The sequence below is a fragment of the Monodon monoceros genome, unplaced genomic scaffold, assembly GCF_005190385.1.
Source record: "Monodon monoceros isolate NGI ecotype Baffin Bay Population unplaced genomic scaffold, NGI_Narwhal_1 Super_Scaffold_6, whole genome shotgun sequence".
Classification (NCBI taxonomy): Eukaryota; Metazoa; Chordata; class Mammalia; order Artiodactyla; family Monodontidae; genus Monodon; species Monodon monoceros.
In genome coordinates, this window is record NW_021703783.1 from 32,436,834 (window position 1) to 32,455,078 (window position 18,245).

The window sequence follows — 18,245 nt, forward strand, 5'->3', positions numbered from 1 at the left end:
GGAGGCTAAACAATACGTTACTGAATAACCAAGAGATCACTGAAGAAACCAAAGACTCCCTAACACCGTACACAAAAATAAACTCAAAATGGATTAGAGACCTAAATGTAAGACTGGACACTCTAAAACTCTTAGAGGAAAACATAGGAGGAACACCCTTTGACATAAATCACAGCAAGATCTTTTTTGATCCACCTCCTAGAGAAATGGAAATAAAAACAAAAATAAATAAATGGGACCTAGTGAAACTTCAAAGCTTTTGCACAGCAAAAGAAACCATAAACAAGACGAAAAGACAACCCTCAGAATGGGAGAAAGTGTTTGCAAACGAATCCACGGACAAAGGATTAATCTCCAAAATATATAAACAGCTCATGAAGCTCAATATTAAAAACAAACAAACAACCCAATCCAAAAATGGGCAGAAGACCTAAATAGACATTTCTCCAAAGAAGACATACAGATGGCCAAGAAGCACATGAAAAGCTGCTCACCATCACTAATTATTAGAGAAATGCAAATCAAATCTACAATGAGGTATCACCTCACACCAATTAGAATGAGCATCATCAGAAAATCTACAAACAACAAATGCTGGAGAGGGTGTGGAGGAAAGGGAACCCTCTTGCACTGTTAGTGGGAATGTAAATTGATACAGCCACTATGGAGAACAGTATGGAGGTTCCTTAAAAAACTAAAAATAGATTTACCATATGATCCAGCAATCCCACTACTGGGCATATACCCAGAGTAAACCATAATTCAAAAAGATACATGCACCCCAATGTTCAATTCAGGACTATTTACAATAGCCAGGACATGGAAGCAACCTAAATGCCCATCAACAGACAAATGGATAAAGAAGATGTGGTACATATATACAATGGAATATTACTCAGTCATAAAAAGGAACGAAATTGGGTCATTTGTTGAGACATGGATGGATCTAGAGACTGCCATACAGAGTGAAGTAAGTCAGAAAAAGAAAAATATCGTATATTAACGCATATATGTGGAACCTAGAAAAATGGTACAGATAAACCAGTTTTCAGGGCAGAAATTGAGACACAGGTGTAGAGAACAAACGTATGGACACCAAGGGGGGAAAGCGGTGGGGTGGTGGGGGTGGTGGTGTGATGAATTGGGCGATTGGTATTGACATGTATACACTGATGTGTATAAAATTGATGACTAATAAGAACCTGCTGTATAAATATATATATATATATATATATATATATATATATTATTCAAGTTATCCAGTGACGAAATGACCCAGTTGATTGTATGACTGATTTGACCAGTAACAGAGTGATGTGAGTAACAAAACAAACAAAAAAACCACAACTGATTTGCTTGGTTTGTTTATGGCTTATGAATAAAGAACTAAAGTGCTACCTAAGTAACTAGATAGGTAGGTGGAGAAATAGATGGTCGGTAGATAGTTCATTCCCCTCCAAAACATTAATGAGTGTACTATTTAGGATCTCTATCTTCAAAATTCCAATAAATCTCTTCTGGCCACCCCCCCCCACACCCAATCCAACATATTCTTCTTTTAAATTTACATGTCTTATCTTCTCTCCTAGAGTAAAATCTCATTGAGAGTTCAAACACTGAATAAATATTTACTGTTTAGTCAGTAAATACATCAGGCCTTGAAGATATACCTAGGAACCAGTTTCACCAGACGCTTACAGACTAGTGGAGGGAAATGACAAGTAAGCAGATGATTATAATAAGCTTATTATAGATATGATAGATATTGGATGGATAAATAGGTGAGAAAGAATGAATGGACACATTTCCCCAATTTGGTAGTTTTAATTTCTAAATCAAGTCCGACCATGGGCTGAACAATCCTGAGGCATCTCCAATGCAGTGGCAGCTGGCAGAGAAGCAAAATATCAGGCAGGAACTAAAACCCCTTAATAGGATTTGCCCTGAAAACCTGGCATTTCATAAAGCAACAAAGTAAAGGCATTCTACCCTCTGCTCAAGTGGAGCACAGACAATATGTTTCCAATGCATCATATGAACCATAATGTCTTTGTTGTTCTTTAGCCTTAATTTAATTGTAAAGAAATGTGGTATCACATTTTGTTCCGTGAAGAGGAAAATAATCCTTGTATTATGTCAGCCAATAAAAATAACTCAATATGAAAAAAAAAGAAAAAAAAAAAGAAATTACTACTTGATCTACACTAGATACATTGAACTCATGGTGGTTGAATAAAACACCTAGGTCTTTTTATATGACATTGCCAGGTTCTACTTGCATTTATGGACCTAAGATTTACATATTTATTCCAGTTAACTTTTTTCATATTCATTTCAGCCTGTAGTTCTAGTGTCTTTTGAACTCCTTTAAGTGTCCTTCTCTAATACAGAAAATGCCCTCTCTTTTTAGCATAAGCATACTTTCTATGTCATAGGATGAAAACTGTGAATGAGAAATTCTTAGAAGAGAGGGCTATGGCAAACCCTTTAGCTAGTTCTCTTCAAAATGAAATCATTATTATAATTACTATCTCCTGGGCAGGATTTTTCATTAATCTATAAATCTACCTAATAATGGTATATTCACCTAGCTTATGTCTCTGTATCTTATCATAAAAGATATTATTCACACAGACTTTATAAAATCCTATGTTAAAAAAATGAGACAGCAAATTTCTTCTAGGAAGCACACTTTGTACTGGAAAGCTCAAAAATGACATAAAAGGGTGTGCAAAGAGAACTCTGCAAAAGAAAGGATAAAAACAAGAATAAATACATGGAAATGTATTATTTCACAGTAATAGAAAGTTATTCTGAGAATGTTACAGGCCCAAGCAGCTAATATAACTGTTGTTAGCAGCAGTGTATGAAAGTCACATGTTTGTGATCCATTCCTTTACCTTGTAACTTATGTCCATTCATTTCTATGGACTAAGTCGAAAGATTGACAGTGATAAAGCATCATGGAAGGAGAAACAGGATCTAAACAATTTAAAATTCTTATTATTACACCCTTCAAACAAACCCGGTACTGGCAAAGATGCTTTTCCTCCAAAGTTTATCTATAACCTTTGAAATAAATTTCATGTCAGAAGTTTGAATTTTCTATTTACTTATGTTTCTTGCAGTATTTTGGTCAAGAAAGTGAATGAAGAGAAACAGTATTAACTTTACTCAGTGAGAAAAAATAATCAACTATGAAATACCTGTGGGCATCTGGCTGCACTATAGCAATCTCCAGCTGTGGCAAATGGAACTGCGTTTCCAAATACTGTCTGGGCAAAAAGAAGGTCTGTAGCTAGAAAATAATAAATGAAATTCTTTAGCACTGAGACATTGTATGTTTTCACATCTTCATTGCAAAACATGCAGTTTTCATATTACATTCTTAAATACATTCATATAACTAATCCAAAATTTTAAGCAAAAATGTTGCACAATTGTAGTACATAATATAGATCAGGCTCTCAAATTTTTATTTAATATAAAAATGTTCACCTCATAAATTGCTCTAAAATATGACAGGGACATCTGTAACTAATCCATATGTTTTAAAAGCTAAATAAATGCTCTATCATATTTTACATCATAGTGAATATCTAAAACAGATAAAGTGGTATAAGGAGCAAAATTACAGAGGAAAAAACATTATTTAAAGATAAATTATGATAAAGCAACATATACATACTTATAGAGAGTATGCATATCAATTCATTTAGAGAATTCAAAAACACGAAGGTAAAAAGTGTGCCATTTTCTTTGATTTCTTCTATTACTATTTCATTCTTTCTAATCTTACTTTTGCTATTGTTATTAGCAAAATTTCTTGACTGGCAACAATGCTGGGGATTCCATATAAAGTATCAGAAAGAAAGAGTCATTGGCTCAAAAATAGGTTGGGAGGAACCCTAAAGGTTAGCTGGTACAATCACTTATTCATGCTTGAATCACTTAAATAACATCCCAACTAATGCTCATGCAGTCGGTGGCTCTCACCTCTGCTAATGTTGTTTCAAATATCTTTCAGGAGGACTGCAAGAGCACTGCATGCCCTCATGATGACGCCAGTCCCCTAGAGGCAATCCCCAAAGGTAGCATTTCTGGAAATATTTATCATATCTCCAAGGGCAGCTTCCAAAGCCAGCAGGCCTTCCATGGTGTGCCAGAGTCAGCTTGTACCAAATCATGAGAACCAATTGTGTGTGTCTCTTCCCAACTCCATGCATAATGAGCTCATGTTGGTAGCTTAAAATTGGCCATGGTGGGAATATATACCCCATGGAAACTGGCAAAACCTACAAATCAAACTTTTTTTTTCCTGATTGTTAAGAGCTGGTTGTTAAACATTTATCCACACACCACTGCTTATGCATGGTACTTAGGGTTAGGCTGGGCAAACTGACACATTTTTCAAATTAGCCTTTGCTACTATCTCCTCCATCATTCCCTGGATAACCCACAGATAGCTCTCACTTAACATGTCCAAAGCTAAATGCATTATCTTTTTCTCCAAACATATTCCCCCTGCTATATTTCTCATCTCATTGAACTATATCAGCATCTACCCAGTTATTTTGGAACTCTTTCTAAACATTCCATGCCACAAATCCCCATATTCCATCTGTTGGAAAATCATAGAGTGTACCTCTTTAATATTTCTCTCAGGTTCTCTATTCTGAACCAAGTCCCTAATTTAGGTCCTTATCACCTTCTATCTGAACTATTATATTAGCTTCCTAAATATCTTCATGGATGCAATTTGTTCTCTCTCCAACTGAGCCTGTTCCTTCCCCTGTTTATACTTTTACCCCAAAGGTCCCCATAACTTAAAAGATAAATTCAGTTGTATAGTTTAGTACACGTTGTTCTTCATGATCTGCTTTCTGGGAACTTCTCTAATAAGCGGCTATCCCCCAACCTCCATTCAATTTATGCTTAGACAAAACTAGACTACTCCTTATTCTCTAGTGGAACCAAAATGCTTCACCATTTCATGCTGTGTTCATGATGTCTCCTCCTGAAACTCCTTCTCCTCACTTTGGTTAATTCAAATTTGTCTTCAAGATTTCCTTAAGATAGTTTCTTGAGGAAAGTTGACTTTTATTCAGCAAATATTTCTTTAGAACCTATTGCGTATTGGGCATTATTATAAGTACTGTAAGAGCACAATAGTGGATGACATAGGGGCCGATGGAACCTGAGTGCTACCAGAGAGAAACAAGTAATAGAGTAGATACTATCATATGTTGTAGGTGATCAATGCTATAGAAAAAAATAAAAAATAAAGCAGGAAAAGAATGAGGAGAAAGGGAGTTTTGGAGTGGAGAGGGTCCAGGATGAACTTATTGGGAAGGTGTATTTAAGCAGAGACCAGGAAGAAACTGAGGGGTAAACCCGACAGACAATCATTCTAGCCAGATAGAACAGAAAGTGCAAAGGCCTTAAGGAGGGGTGGAGGGCATGCTTGATGTATTCAAGAAACAGCAAAGGGACAAATGTGTCTGAACCAGATCGTGCAAGGGAGGAGTGTGGAGGGAAGGAGCAGAAAGGTAATGGAGGTGGGAAGGTCTTATTGAGTTTTATTGACCATTGGCAGGATTTTTAATTCTGTTATGAGTTAGATGGGAGATGTTTGGAGAGTTTTGAGTAGAGGTTGGGGTTATTAAAAAGATGAAATGAGATAATGTATAAGACAAGACATGGCTTACGTTTTAAGGGATCACTCTGGATTCTCTATTGAGAAGAGAATCTAGGTCAGGAGTTGGGGAAAAGGTGAAAAGGAACCTGAGTGCTACCAGAGTAAACAGGAATACCAGTCAGTAAGCATAAGAATCCAGGTGAAAAAAATGATATGGACTTGGCCCACGGTTATAGCAAATGAGATAATGGCAAAGTGGGATTTTGCATGTGTCTTAGCTCAAGCTGCCCTAACAAACTATCACAGACTGGGGGGCCTAAACAAAAGAAGTGCAGGTGCAAACAGGGTCAAGTTCTGGTGAGAGCCCCCCTTCCTGGCTTGGAGATCGTCTTCTTGCTGTGTCCTCACATGGCAGAGAAAGAGATTGCTGGTGTCTTTTCCTCTTTTTTTATAATGGCATTCATCTTACAATTATGGTCCCACCCTCATGAACTAATCTAGACCTAATTATCTCCCCAGGACCAAACACTGTCACATTGGGGATTAGGGCATCATATGAATTATGCAGGACACAATACAGTGCATAGCAGCATGTATGTTAATGATTCACCTGACAGAATTTGATGATGGATGGCACGTAGGTGTGAGATAAAGGGAGGAGTTAAAGACATTGCTATGTTTTAGCAAGAGTAACTAGAAGTTGATGGTTGCCATTTACTGAAATGGTAAAAATTTGGGTAGAAGGACTCGTTCCTTTGTAGAGATGTGAATGGACCTAGAGTCTGTCATACAGAGTGAAGTAAGTCAGAAAGAGAAAAACAAATATCATATATTAACGCATATATGTAGAATCTAGAAAAAGGGTACAGATGAACCTATTTCCAGGGCAGGAATAGAGACGCAGAATGAACATGTGGATGCAGTGGGAGAAGGTGAGGGTGGGACAAACTGTGGGATTAGGAGTGACATATATGCACTACCATGTGTAAAATAGATAGCTAGTGGGAACCTGCTATAAAGCACAGGAAGCTCAGCTCAGTGCTCTGTGATAACCTAGATGGATGGGATGGGGGGCTGGGAGGGAGGTCCAAGAGGGAGGGCCATAGGTATACATATCGCTGATTCACTTCATTGTACAGCAGAAACTAACACAGCATGGCAAAGCAATTATACTCCAATTAAAAAAAAAAGAAAGTTCAGTCTTGGATACATTGTCAGAGACATATTAGATTTCATGTGGATATGCGGAGTAGGGAGTTGAATCTTGGAATTCAGGGCAGCAGTCTGAATTAGAGATATACATTTGGGACTGTCATTTAATAGATCGTATTTGAAATCTATAAGTTGAAAGAGATCCTTAAGGGAATGACTGAGTCCTGAAGTTCTTCAATACTCAGTGTTGTATAAAATGAAGAGTAACTAGCCAAGTTGAGAAACAGTGAGAAAGATGGGAGAAAGAGTGACCAAGACAGGAGCCAAATGATGAGAGTGAGAAGTCCTGGAAACCAAAGACTGTTGATGGATCAAATGAAATGAAAATCAAGAATTTGTCATTGGAGTTAAAGAAATGGAAGAAGAATTGGTGATGTAAGAGAAAAAGGAAAGTTTGCTGAAATAATGGTCCTGAGTTGGTACAAAGCAAGGAGCTCAGAGCACAAGTAGAAGGGGTTGCCTCAGAAGGCAGCAGAAATAGTTCATCCACAGTGACCAGGAGAGAAGGCAAAGTCTATAGGTCAAGGTTTAGGTCATCAGCAATGAGTGACTGGAGTGGAGGTATTAGAAAATTTTGAAGTTTGAAGCCAGAGGAGAAGCTGTGAGTCAGGCATTGAGAAGAGTTGGGGAGGAATGGACCAGGGTCCGTGCAAGCTCAGGAGTCATGCATTTAAAGTAAGATCAGTCAGGAGGGCTGTGTATTACTTGCCACATGCAAGATTCATGGTGCAAGTGCAGAGTAGGTGAAAGGTTTAATTTAATCAAGACTGGGGTTTTGGCACACAAGTATGAGGAAGGAAAAGAGAAAGCAAGTGGAAAATGTATACATTTAACATTGTATCTTCAGAGCCCAGTCCAATGCCTGGCAAAATGGCAGGTTTGATAAATTAATGAAAGATAAAAGCTTGCTAAACAGCAAATAAGTTCCCAAATGCCCATTATGTACTCAGCAATGCTGACACAACATATATTATTAAATAATAACCATTGTTTATAGAACACCTACTACTCGCAAGGCATTTACTAGATATGTTACAAGTATTATCTCTTAATCCTAACCGAAAAAAAAAAAAAAAGGAAAGAAAGCAGAAAAAAAGAAAGAAAAACACCTGAGAGGCATCTTATTATGACTGGTAACTGGATGCAGAGAATTTACACCCAGCAATCTAACTCCAGAGTCTATGATCATAACCAAAGCATTATAACACTTCCCCACTGCAGTAATTGTGGGTGTTCAGTAAATGGTAGCCACTATTACTGACAATAATAGTTCACCATCATATGACTGATTTAGAGATTATGTATTCATGCATTCACTGTCTCAACAAACATTGTTTTGTTTCTTTTTGTGGTTTAGGTACTGTGCTAGGCACTGGTGATTCAATTGTGATTTAGAGTTTCTGCTTCTGAAATGAACTTCTTTGCATTTTCATGTCACTATGTAATTTTCAGGAGGGCAGACTGCCTGATGCTCAGTGTATGTGAGGTTTCATAAAGTATATTTACTTTAACTTGACTGTACTATAAATTACTTCCTAGAAAGGCAGCAGGTCAATAATCTGGGATCTGTGAGTGGGACTTATCTCCCTGCAATGCCAGTTACTAACTGTATGAATTGGGCCAAACACTTAATTCTATAAGTGCATCTTAATTTCATCACTTGCAACAATGTGATGAAATTTTGCCTTATCTAGTATAGGGTTGTTAAAAAGATCAGATGAGATAAAGTATGAGAAAATACTAGACAAACTGTCACCTGAAGCTAATGTTAATTATTACTTTAAGCCCTTGCAAAAAAGCTTATACAACTACATTGAGGATATTAACTTCCTTATTTTTAATGTAATTGAGGATTTTAAGGTAGATTGTTATATCTTGGAAGGGCAGGATCTTTACTATGACAGTATCCTTACTATCTTTACTAATGACAGTGTCATTACCACTACATTTTTATTAAGGGTTCCCATGGTTTGTATCATTGCACTGGAACTATGTAGCTAATAACTTTTTAAAAAGAATTCTAAGTAATTATTGTACAATGCTAAGCCCTTCTCTATACCCTAGCTACCACATATACCATATAGTATATTGTTACACTTGCATTAGCAAACAGGTACTTTTCATTTTACAAATAGAGATTCAGCACTTACTTTTAATTTGCATGGAATTAAGATCAATTCTTATTTTGCTGAAAACAGTGTGTCCAGCAGCCAAGTAGTCATTTTTACACTCACAGTCTTGCCTCCTGCTTCCATTAAAAGGACATTCATATGGATTTTGCAGTCTGTAACAACATTAAAATATTTTAGTATTAGATACCATTATTAGACCATAATGCAGATAAATGGTAAACTTTGGAAGTGGGAAGGTAAAAGACACACTCCTCAATATTTTAGGGTCAACAGGTTAAATGTGAAAGAAATGAAAATCATTCAACAAGTTAAATGTCAAAGAAATACAAAATGATCAATGGGAAATTCAAGACCAGTTTGTGGAAAAATAATTCAGCTGTAGTTCTCCTAGCTTTTATTACTGGAATTAATTTGACTTCTATGAAAATACACACAGGTCTTAAATTCTTCCCTCCTCTGTTGTCTCACTGCTCACCCATATTATCCTTCTTAGTCAGTCTCTCTGTGAGTACATGTTAATGCTCAAATCTTTATTATTGAACAGGCATGGACAACATCTGTCTTAGGTCATAATATGTCTACCTGTTTCTAAATTACTTGTCACACTGGGAGCTATTCAAGTACCACTCTGAACTCTGGAACTTCTAATTCTCTTGAAGGACAATGAAAATGCACAGATAAGGCAAAACACAGCATATACCTAAAGCCATATACTTCAGAAAAGTTGTCTTCTTCACCTTTGACCAATGATATATATTCCTTGGGGTTCTGCAAGTGCATGCCAGCACAATAGATCTAAAGAGAAAATGCAAAGATCTAGAAAAGATTTTTTCAAAGTCAACAGTCAATGCTAAAATCAAATAGGAGCTGTCTTCATAATACCTTTATTATTCTTCCTTTAATGTTAAGGTAATAGTCACCATCTTTGGTAATGTTGTTTTTCACTTGGATTTCTTTACAGCTGGTAAATGTTTTACCTTCAAGGACAAGTGAGTACAACTTATCAACAATGAACAAATTACAGACACAACAAGAATTTAACTCAATTACACCAATATTGTTATATTCTGAAAAAAACAGACCTTTCATTTTGTGGAGTGTATGACTACTCTAAATATTTATTTTCAGATTTTAATTAAAACTTCTTAGGAACACTTAGGTTCTAGATTTTTGAAGTCTAGTACTTACAGTCATGGACATAACATTTCTTTTGAGCATCTGGTTTTAAACTCTTTAAACATAAGTCACTGGACCAACCATTGTCAGCTATGCATTCCACTCTTCTCTCCATTATCCCAACTCCACAAGTCACAGAGCACTGTGAACAGAGTAAAATTTGAAGGTAAAGTATATAATGGATAATAAGCCAGTAAATACATGTCTCCTCCTTTCAAGCTAAGTCCTTTTGGAACAAACAGATGATCAATAATGGCTAGAATTTCTGCAGACACAAAAATATCCTGGAGGCTAGAGAGTCACAGGTGGGGCTAATCCTTAAGAAACTCAATCTATTCTTTCTCAATTACTGGCTCCTTTCCATTTATTTTGTATAGTTAGCTCAGCAGTATATTGTAAATACCCGATAAATATTAATTAATGATGGTTATTCAGACTACTGAGTTTTTACTCATTGTTGTATGCTGTTTGCAAAGCAATATTTACTTGCTTTCTATCAATTAAATTGGAAATGGAATATGGTGCAAATAACCTGCATTACTCATACATTAGATCTATTTACTTTTTCACTTAACCAATAAGTATTGCTTAAGCATCTATTCAAAATGCAAGCCACTGTGCCAGGTGCTCTGAGGAAAAGAAACAAGTATTAATTATTGTCCCTGCTTAAGGCAGGTTATAGCAAACTTAGAAAAAGAGATGATAACTGATAAATAACTGGTAAAGTGATTGTTAGACAATAGGGGTATGAGACAACTCTGATATCTAGTTAGAAGTGCAGAATAGTAGGCATCCCACAACTAGAAAGTCTCATTCAGAAGATTTTAAATTCATAATTATAAACTGACCTTGCTCCATTTTCCAACTTTCCAAGTGGCCATATGCAAACAGGTTCTAAAATTGCATTTGTAAACCTGAGGGGAAGGCAGCACAGGGCATTCTTGATAGTCTATAGGCCACAGCTCATGAAGCTTATATTTCTCAGTAGATCGGATCCCAATGCAATATGAAATCCTTTGTCGGTAACTAAATCCACAGTTACCTGCACACTGAAAAATACAATGTTACGAAGGGAGAAGAAGATGCTCTTAAACTTAACCAGGGTTAAGCACCACTACTTTCCGGGTGCTTAATATATACTATGTTATGGTATCCCCACAACAATCCTATTTATTAGCCTCATTTACAGATGGGTAAACAAATGCTCAGAGGTATTAGGCAACTTTCACAGAGTTGTACCAGGATGGAAAGGATCCAGATTCAGGATAGATTGTCTATTTTCAGTGCCTATGTTTTTTCTGTTTGTTCGTTTGTTTGTTTTCTGTTTTCTTGGTCACACTACAAAGAATAGCTTAACTGAATGAAAATTTATCTCCTGATAAGCAGAGCTTTGGAGAAATGAAACATATCAAGTGTTCTTACCTGAAATAAAGGACATTTATTAGTCTTAATGTACTTGTAACTCTATATAAGTTTAGCATATATTTATCTCTATACATACAATGTGATGTGTACTACCATTTGACTAGAATAGGTAAGTGATTTAGATATAAATTAACGATCCAGAGAAAAGAATGAGCAAATAGATTTCTGACTCCAACAAAAAGGAGTAACAAGGAATAGAGTTACCATCTGACCTAAAACAAAAAAACAACCTGAACAAAATATGTATTGATAAAACAATGGCTCTTAAGACACTGGACATTAGGCAATAAAGGACAGTGATTCCCTGGGAGACGGAAACAAACAAAGTGACCCTATAATTGCTCCAGCTTAATGTCTTGAGAGAGTTTCCAGGTTTTGGAACAAGGAAAGGGATCCCAAGGGGACCGCAGAGTTCTGACCAGTGAAAACATGTGAGGACTCCAACTGAGGCCAAGGGATGGACTGATTAAAAGACATATGGGGACGTCCCTGGTGGTCCAGTGGGTAAGACTCCATGCTCCCATGCAGGGGGCCCAGGTTCGATCTCTGGTCGGGGAACTAGATCCCGCACTCATGTTACAACTAAAAGTCCGCATGCTGCGACTAAGAAGTCCGCATGCCACAACTGAAAGATCCCATATGCCACAACTAAAGATCCCACATGCCACAACAAAGATATCGTGTGCCTCAAATAAGACCTGGTGCAACATAAATAAATAAGTATTTTTAAGTAAATAAATGACATATGAATCACTGTATCTGACACTCACACAGGACCAAATATAGTGTCTGTTCCCTTCATTCAGACTGGAAAACTTATATACATGCAGCAATAGATAGAGCACTCAAAAGGGTCTTGCCACAGTAGAGGGAAATAGCTAACCCTAGACTAAACAATGAACTGGTCTCCCATAAAAAATCTTAAGAGCAAGACAAGAAAAGATCACACTTCTTACAGATAAAATAACTGCATTCTGGAACAAAGCTCAAAATATACGTATAGAAATAAAAACTATCCAGTAGCCAACAAAGTAAAATTCATAATGCATGGCATGCAATAAAAAATTAACTGGCATGCAAAGAGGCAGGAAAATATAACCTATGATGAGGAGAAATATCCATCTATCAAAGCAGCCCCAAAGGGGTGACTGACATCGGTGAAAACAGCAGAGCAAGGACATCTGAAAATGTTCTCCTCTATAAAGGCAATGAGAAAACTGACAAAACGTGTGAAAATCAACTTTTTCAGAGCTCTGTAAATTAACCAAAGGCTTGCAGCAATCCGGGAAGCATTTATTAAAGAAATAAGGCTAAATCTCAGTAAGAACAGTGAGCTTTGTGTGTTTTAGTTTGCCCTATTCCCATTCCCCCTCTTCAGCTCTATAGGAGGATTGAAAATCAATAGCCCTGCAAACATAGTGAAAAACAAAAGCATGGAAGCCTCCAGAGGGATTGGACATCTTTCTAAGCCTCATTTCCAGAGAACTGTCATTATTTGAACTGTTTGGTGGTTTTCTGAAAGACCTCACTTGCAAGTCTCTATTTGACTTTACCCAGCACTTGCCCAGTGTTAAAAGCCTTCTCCTTGGAGGCATTTTTTAACACAATTAAAGACTATTGTTTAACTTTGCAGCTTCCAGAGGAAGTAGATAACAGTCAGGCAAGCAATGGGCTACCAAGAAAAGCTTAAAAGGAAAAGCTTGGAAAGGAGATGTCCACAGGGGCTTTAAAAACTCCAGCAGAGTCATAGATAACCAGAAGGCCATGGACATACATAAGGTTGTGCACATGTCTAGGGCTGTGTGCAAGCTTAGGAAATATCTGAGAAGTACCTACACTCTCATTTCTGGCTGATGTCAAGGCTCTGCTCAAGCAGGAAGTTAAGGTTAAGGAAGAGTTGTCAACTGCCTCATCTAGTGTTGAAGATGCCCACACATGCACACAGGGCCTCTTGGCAAAGACTGGAGATTACTGGTTCCAAGTATCTCAGGAAATCACTATCCAGTCATTAGTTGAAAACTAATCAGATAGAGACTTTAGTGACTACATGAGACAAAGAATACAGACTTTACAGTTAGTTCAGAAAAGTCACTGAACAAACAAACAAACAACAACAAACAGCAGTAACAACAAACTCTGGGAAGATGGGAGAACATGTGTAGAAATCTGTGTATAGAAATCTATGTAGACCTATAACAAGTAAAGAGATTGAATTAATAAACAAAAAACTTCACACAAATAAAAACCCAGGACCAGAGCCTTCATTGGTGAATTCCTCCAAAAGTTTAAAGAATTAGCACCCTCCCCCTCCAAAACACTTCCAAAAGATAGAATAGAAAAGAACACTTCCTAATTTGTCATATGAGGCCAGTATTTCCCTCATACCAAAACTAGGCAGACATAACAAGGAACGAAACCTACAGACCAATATCTCTTGTGAATATAGATGTAAAAATCCTCAACAGAACACTAGCAAAACAATCCCAGAAGCAAATAAAAAGGATCATACACCATGACAAAGTAAGATTTATCCCAGGAATGTAACATTGTTTCAACATGTGAAATCAATCAATGGAATACATCATACAAATAGACTCATAAAGACCACAGGAGCATCTCAATAGATGCAAAAAAAAGCATTTCACAAACTGACACATTTTCATTATACAAACACCAAGCAAACTAAGAATAGGAGGGTATAATAAAGAGAATCTACAAAAAAATCCATAGCTAACCTATTCAATTATGAAAATTGAAAGTTTTCCTGTAAAGAGAAGGATATCTGTTTTTACCATTTCTACTCAACATTGTTTTGGAGTTTCTAGCCAGGGATACTAGGCAAGAAATGAAGTAAAAGTCACCCAGATTTAAAGGAAGAAATAAAACTACCTGGATTTGCAAATGATATACTTCTGTATATAGAAAATGCTAAGTAATCCACACAAAAAAAGAACTGTGCTCAATAAATGTGTTTAACATACAAAAATCAATTCTATCTCTACACATTATGAATGGACAAGCAGAAAATGAAATTAAGAGTATAATTTCATTTTCAGGAGCATAAAAAATTAATAAAATTTTTAGGAACAAAATTAACCAAAAAAGTGTAAGATTTGTACAATGAAAACTATAAACTATAAAGCATCCTTGAAATAAATTAATAAGACCTAAATAAATGGAAAGACATGTCAATTCACGGATTGGAAGACATTATTAAGATAGCAACATTCCCCAAACTGATCAAGATTCAATGTAATCTGTAACAAAATCCTAGCTGGAGTTTACACAGAATATGACAAGTTGATCCTAAAATTTATATAGGAATGTAAGGGACATAGCATAAGCAAATAATCTTGAAAAGGAAAAGAAAAATTGGTTCTCTCACACTTCCTGATTTCAACACTTATTATAAAACTACCTTACTATAAGACCAAGACTATGTGGTAATGATATAAGGATAGGCACATAGATCAGGGAACTGAATTCAGAGTTCAAAAATAACTCTTCAGTAATAGATAATTCAATGAGGAAAGAACAGTTTTTTCCAAAAATTGTGTTGGAACATCTGGATAGCCACATGCAAAAGGATAAAGTTGGACCCCACTTCACATCATATACAAAAATTATTACAAAGTGGATTACAGACCTAAACGTATCAGCTAAAATTATAAAATTCTTAGAACAAGATATAAGTGTGAATCTTTGTAACCTTGGATGGGCAATAGTTTCTTAGAAATGATACCTAAAGTACAAGTGAACAGAAAAAATAAATTTGACATCATCAAAATTAAATACATTGGTGCCCAAAAGACACTATCAAGAAAGTGAAAATGCAAGAGAAAAAGTTACAGCTGACACTACAGAAATACAAGGATTATAAAAGATTACTGCTAACAATTACATGCCAACTAATTAGATAATCTAGAAGACATGGATAAATTTCTAGAAATGTTCAATCTCCCAAGACTGAACCAGGAAGAAATAGAAAATATGAACAGACAAATCACATGCACTGAAATTGAAACTGTGATTTAAAAACTCCCAGCGAACGAAAGTCCAGGACCTGATGGCTTCACAGGTGAGTTCTATCAAAAATTTAGGGAAAAGTCCACAGCTATCCTTCTCAAAATATTCTAAAAAATTGCCAATGAAGGAACACTTCCAAATTCATTCTACAAGGCCAGCATTACCCTGATACCAAAACTAGACAAAGATATCTCACACACACACATACACACACACACACACACACACACTCACACACAAATACAGGTCAATATCACTGATGAACATAGATGCAAAAGTCCTCAACAAAATATTAGCAAACCAAATTCAAGCGGGATTTAGTCCAGGGATGCAAGGATGGTTCAATATCCACAAATCAATCAACGTGATATACCACATTAAGAAAATGAAGGATAAAAGTTTTATGCTTATTTCAATAGTACAGGGAACATACCTCAATATAATAAAGGTTATATATGACAAACCCACAGCTAACATCACACTCAGTGATGACAAGTTGAAAGTTTTTCCTCTAAGCCTTCTTCTAAGATCAAGAACAAGTCAAAGATCCCACTCTCACCACTTTTATTCAACATAGTTTTGGAAGTTCTAGCTACAGCAGTCAGACAAGAAAAAGAGATAAAAGACGTTCAAATTGGAAAGGAAGAAGCAAAACTGTAACCATGGGCTTCCCTGGTGGCACAGTGGTTGATAATCTGCCTGCTAATGCAGGGGACACGGGTTCGGGCCCTGGTCTGGGAGGATCCCACATGCCGCGGAGCAACTAGGCCCGTGAACCACAACTACTCAGCCTGCGCATCTGGAGCCTGTGCTCTGCAACAAGAGAGGCCGCGATAGTGAGAGGCCCGCACACCGCGATGAAGAGTGGCCCCCGCTTGCCACAGCTAGAGAAAGCCCTCACACCCAACACAGTAAAAATAAATAAATAAATTAATAAACTCCTACCCCCAGCATCTTCTTTAAAAAAAAAAACAAAACTGTAACCATTTGCAGATTACATGATATTATATATAGAAAACCCTAAAGACTCCACCAAAGAACTATTGGAACTAACGAATGAATTCACTAAAGTTGTAGGATACAAAATCAATACACAGAAATCTGTTGCATTTCTATACACTAACAACAAACTATCAGAAAGAAAAATTTTAAAAACCATTCCATTTACAATTGCATCAAAAGGAATAAAATACCTAGGAATAAATTTAACCAAGGAGGTGAAAGACCTGTACTCTGCAAACTATAAGACATTGATGAAAGCATTGAAGATAACACAAGTAAATGGAAAGATACACCATGCTCATGGATTGGAAGAATTAATATTGTTAAAATGTCCACACTACCCAAAGCAATCTATAGATTTAATGCAATTCCTATCAAAATACCAGTGGCATTTTTCACAGAACTAGAACAAAGAATCCAAAAATTTGAATGGAACCACAAAAGGCCTGGAACAGCCAAAGCAATCTTAAGAAAAAAAACAAACAGAAAAAACCCCAAAAACCCCCAAAGTTGGAGTTACCATGCTCTTGGATTTCAAACTGTATTATAAATCTACAGTAAACAAAACTGTATGATACTGGCACAAAAACAGAAACATAGCTGAATGGTACAGAGTAGAGATCCCAGAAATAAACCCATGCTTATATGGTCAATTAATCTACAACACAAAGCTAGGAATATACAATGGGGAAAAGACAGTCTTATTGATAAATGGCATTCGGAAAACTCGACAGCTATGTGCTAAAGAATAAAACTGGATGCTTTCCTTACACCATATACAAAAATAAACTCAAAATGACTAAAGATTTAAATGTAAGGTCTGAAACCCTAAAACTCCTGGAAGAAAACATAGGTAATACACTCTTTCACACCAATCTTAGCAGTATTTTCTTGTATACATCTCCTCAGGCAAGGGAAACAAAAGCGAAAACAAACAAATGGGACCACATCACAATAAAAACCTTTGGCACAGCAAAGGAAACTATCAAAAAAGTGAAAAGACAGCCTACTGAATGGGACAATATATTTGCAATGATATATTGGATAAGGGGTTAATATCCAAAATATATAAAGAACTCACACAACTGAATATCAAAAAAAAGCAAACAATTCAGTTTAAAAATGGGCAGAGGATCTGAATAGATATTTTTCCAAGGAAGACATACAGATGGCCAACAGACACATGTAAAAATACTCAACATTACTAATCATCAAGGAATTTCAAATAAAAACTGTGATATCACCTCATACCTGTCAGAATGGTTATAATCAAAAAGACAACAAACAGACAAGTGCTGGCAAGGATATGGAGAAAAGAGAACCCTCCTGCACTGCTGGTGCGCATATAAATTGGTACAGCCACTATGGAAAATATTATGGCGTTTCCTCAAAAAATTGTGAATGGGAATTACCATATGATCCAGCAAAATTCCACTTCTGGATATTTTCCTGAAGAAAACAAAAACACTAACTCAAAAAGATATATACATCCCAATATTTATTGCAGCATTGATTACAACATTCAAGATATGGAAGCAACCTAAGTTTACATAAATAGATGAATAAAGAAGCAATAGATAGATGATAGATAGATAGATAGATAGATAGATAGATAGATAGATAGATAGATAGAT

General features: G+C 36.3%; 1 protein-coding gene across 1 annotated transcript in view; it reads right to left on the reverse strand.

Moving 5' to 3' along the window:
• ADAMTS20 (ADAM metallopeptidase with thrombospondin type 1 motif 20) overlaps positions 1-18,245 on the reverse strand; it is a 207,060-nt gene that overhangs the window by 19,956 nt on the left and 168,859 nt on the right. The window contains exons 32-37 of the mRNA XM_029205295.1: positions 11,007-11,207; positions 10,171-10,300; positions 9,865-9,959; positions 9,683-9,777; positions 9,001-9,134; positions 3,207-3,298 (exon numbers count right to left, since the gene is read on the reverse strand). Of these exons, the coding sequence (XP_029061128.1) occupies positions 3,207-3,298; positions 9,001-9,134; positions 9,683-9,777; positions 9,865-9,959; positions 10,171-10,300; positions 11,007-11,207 (747 nt within the window). The remainder of the gene's footprint in view (positions 1-3,206; positions 3,299-9,000; positions 9,135-9,682; positions 9,778-9,864; positions 9,960-10,170; positions 10,301-11,006; positions 11,208-18,245) is intronic.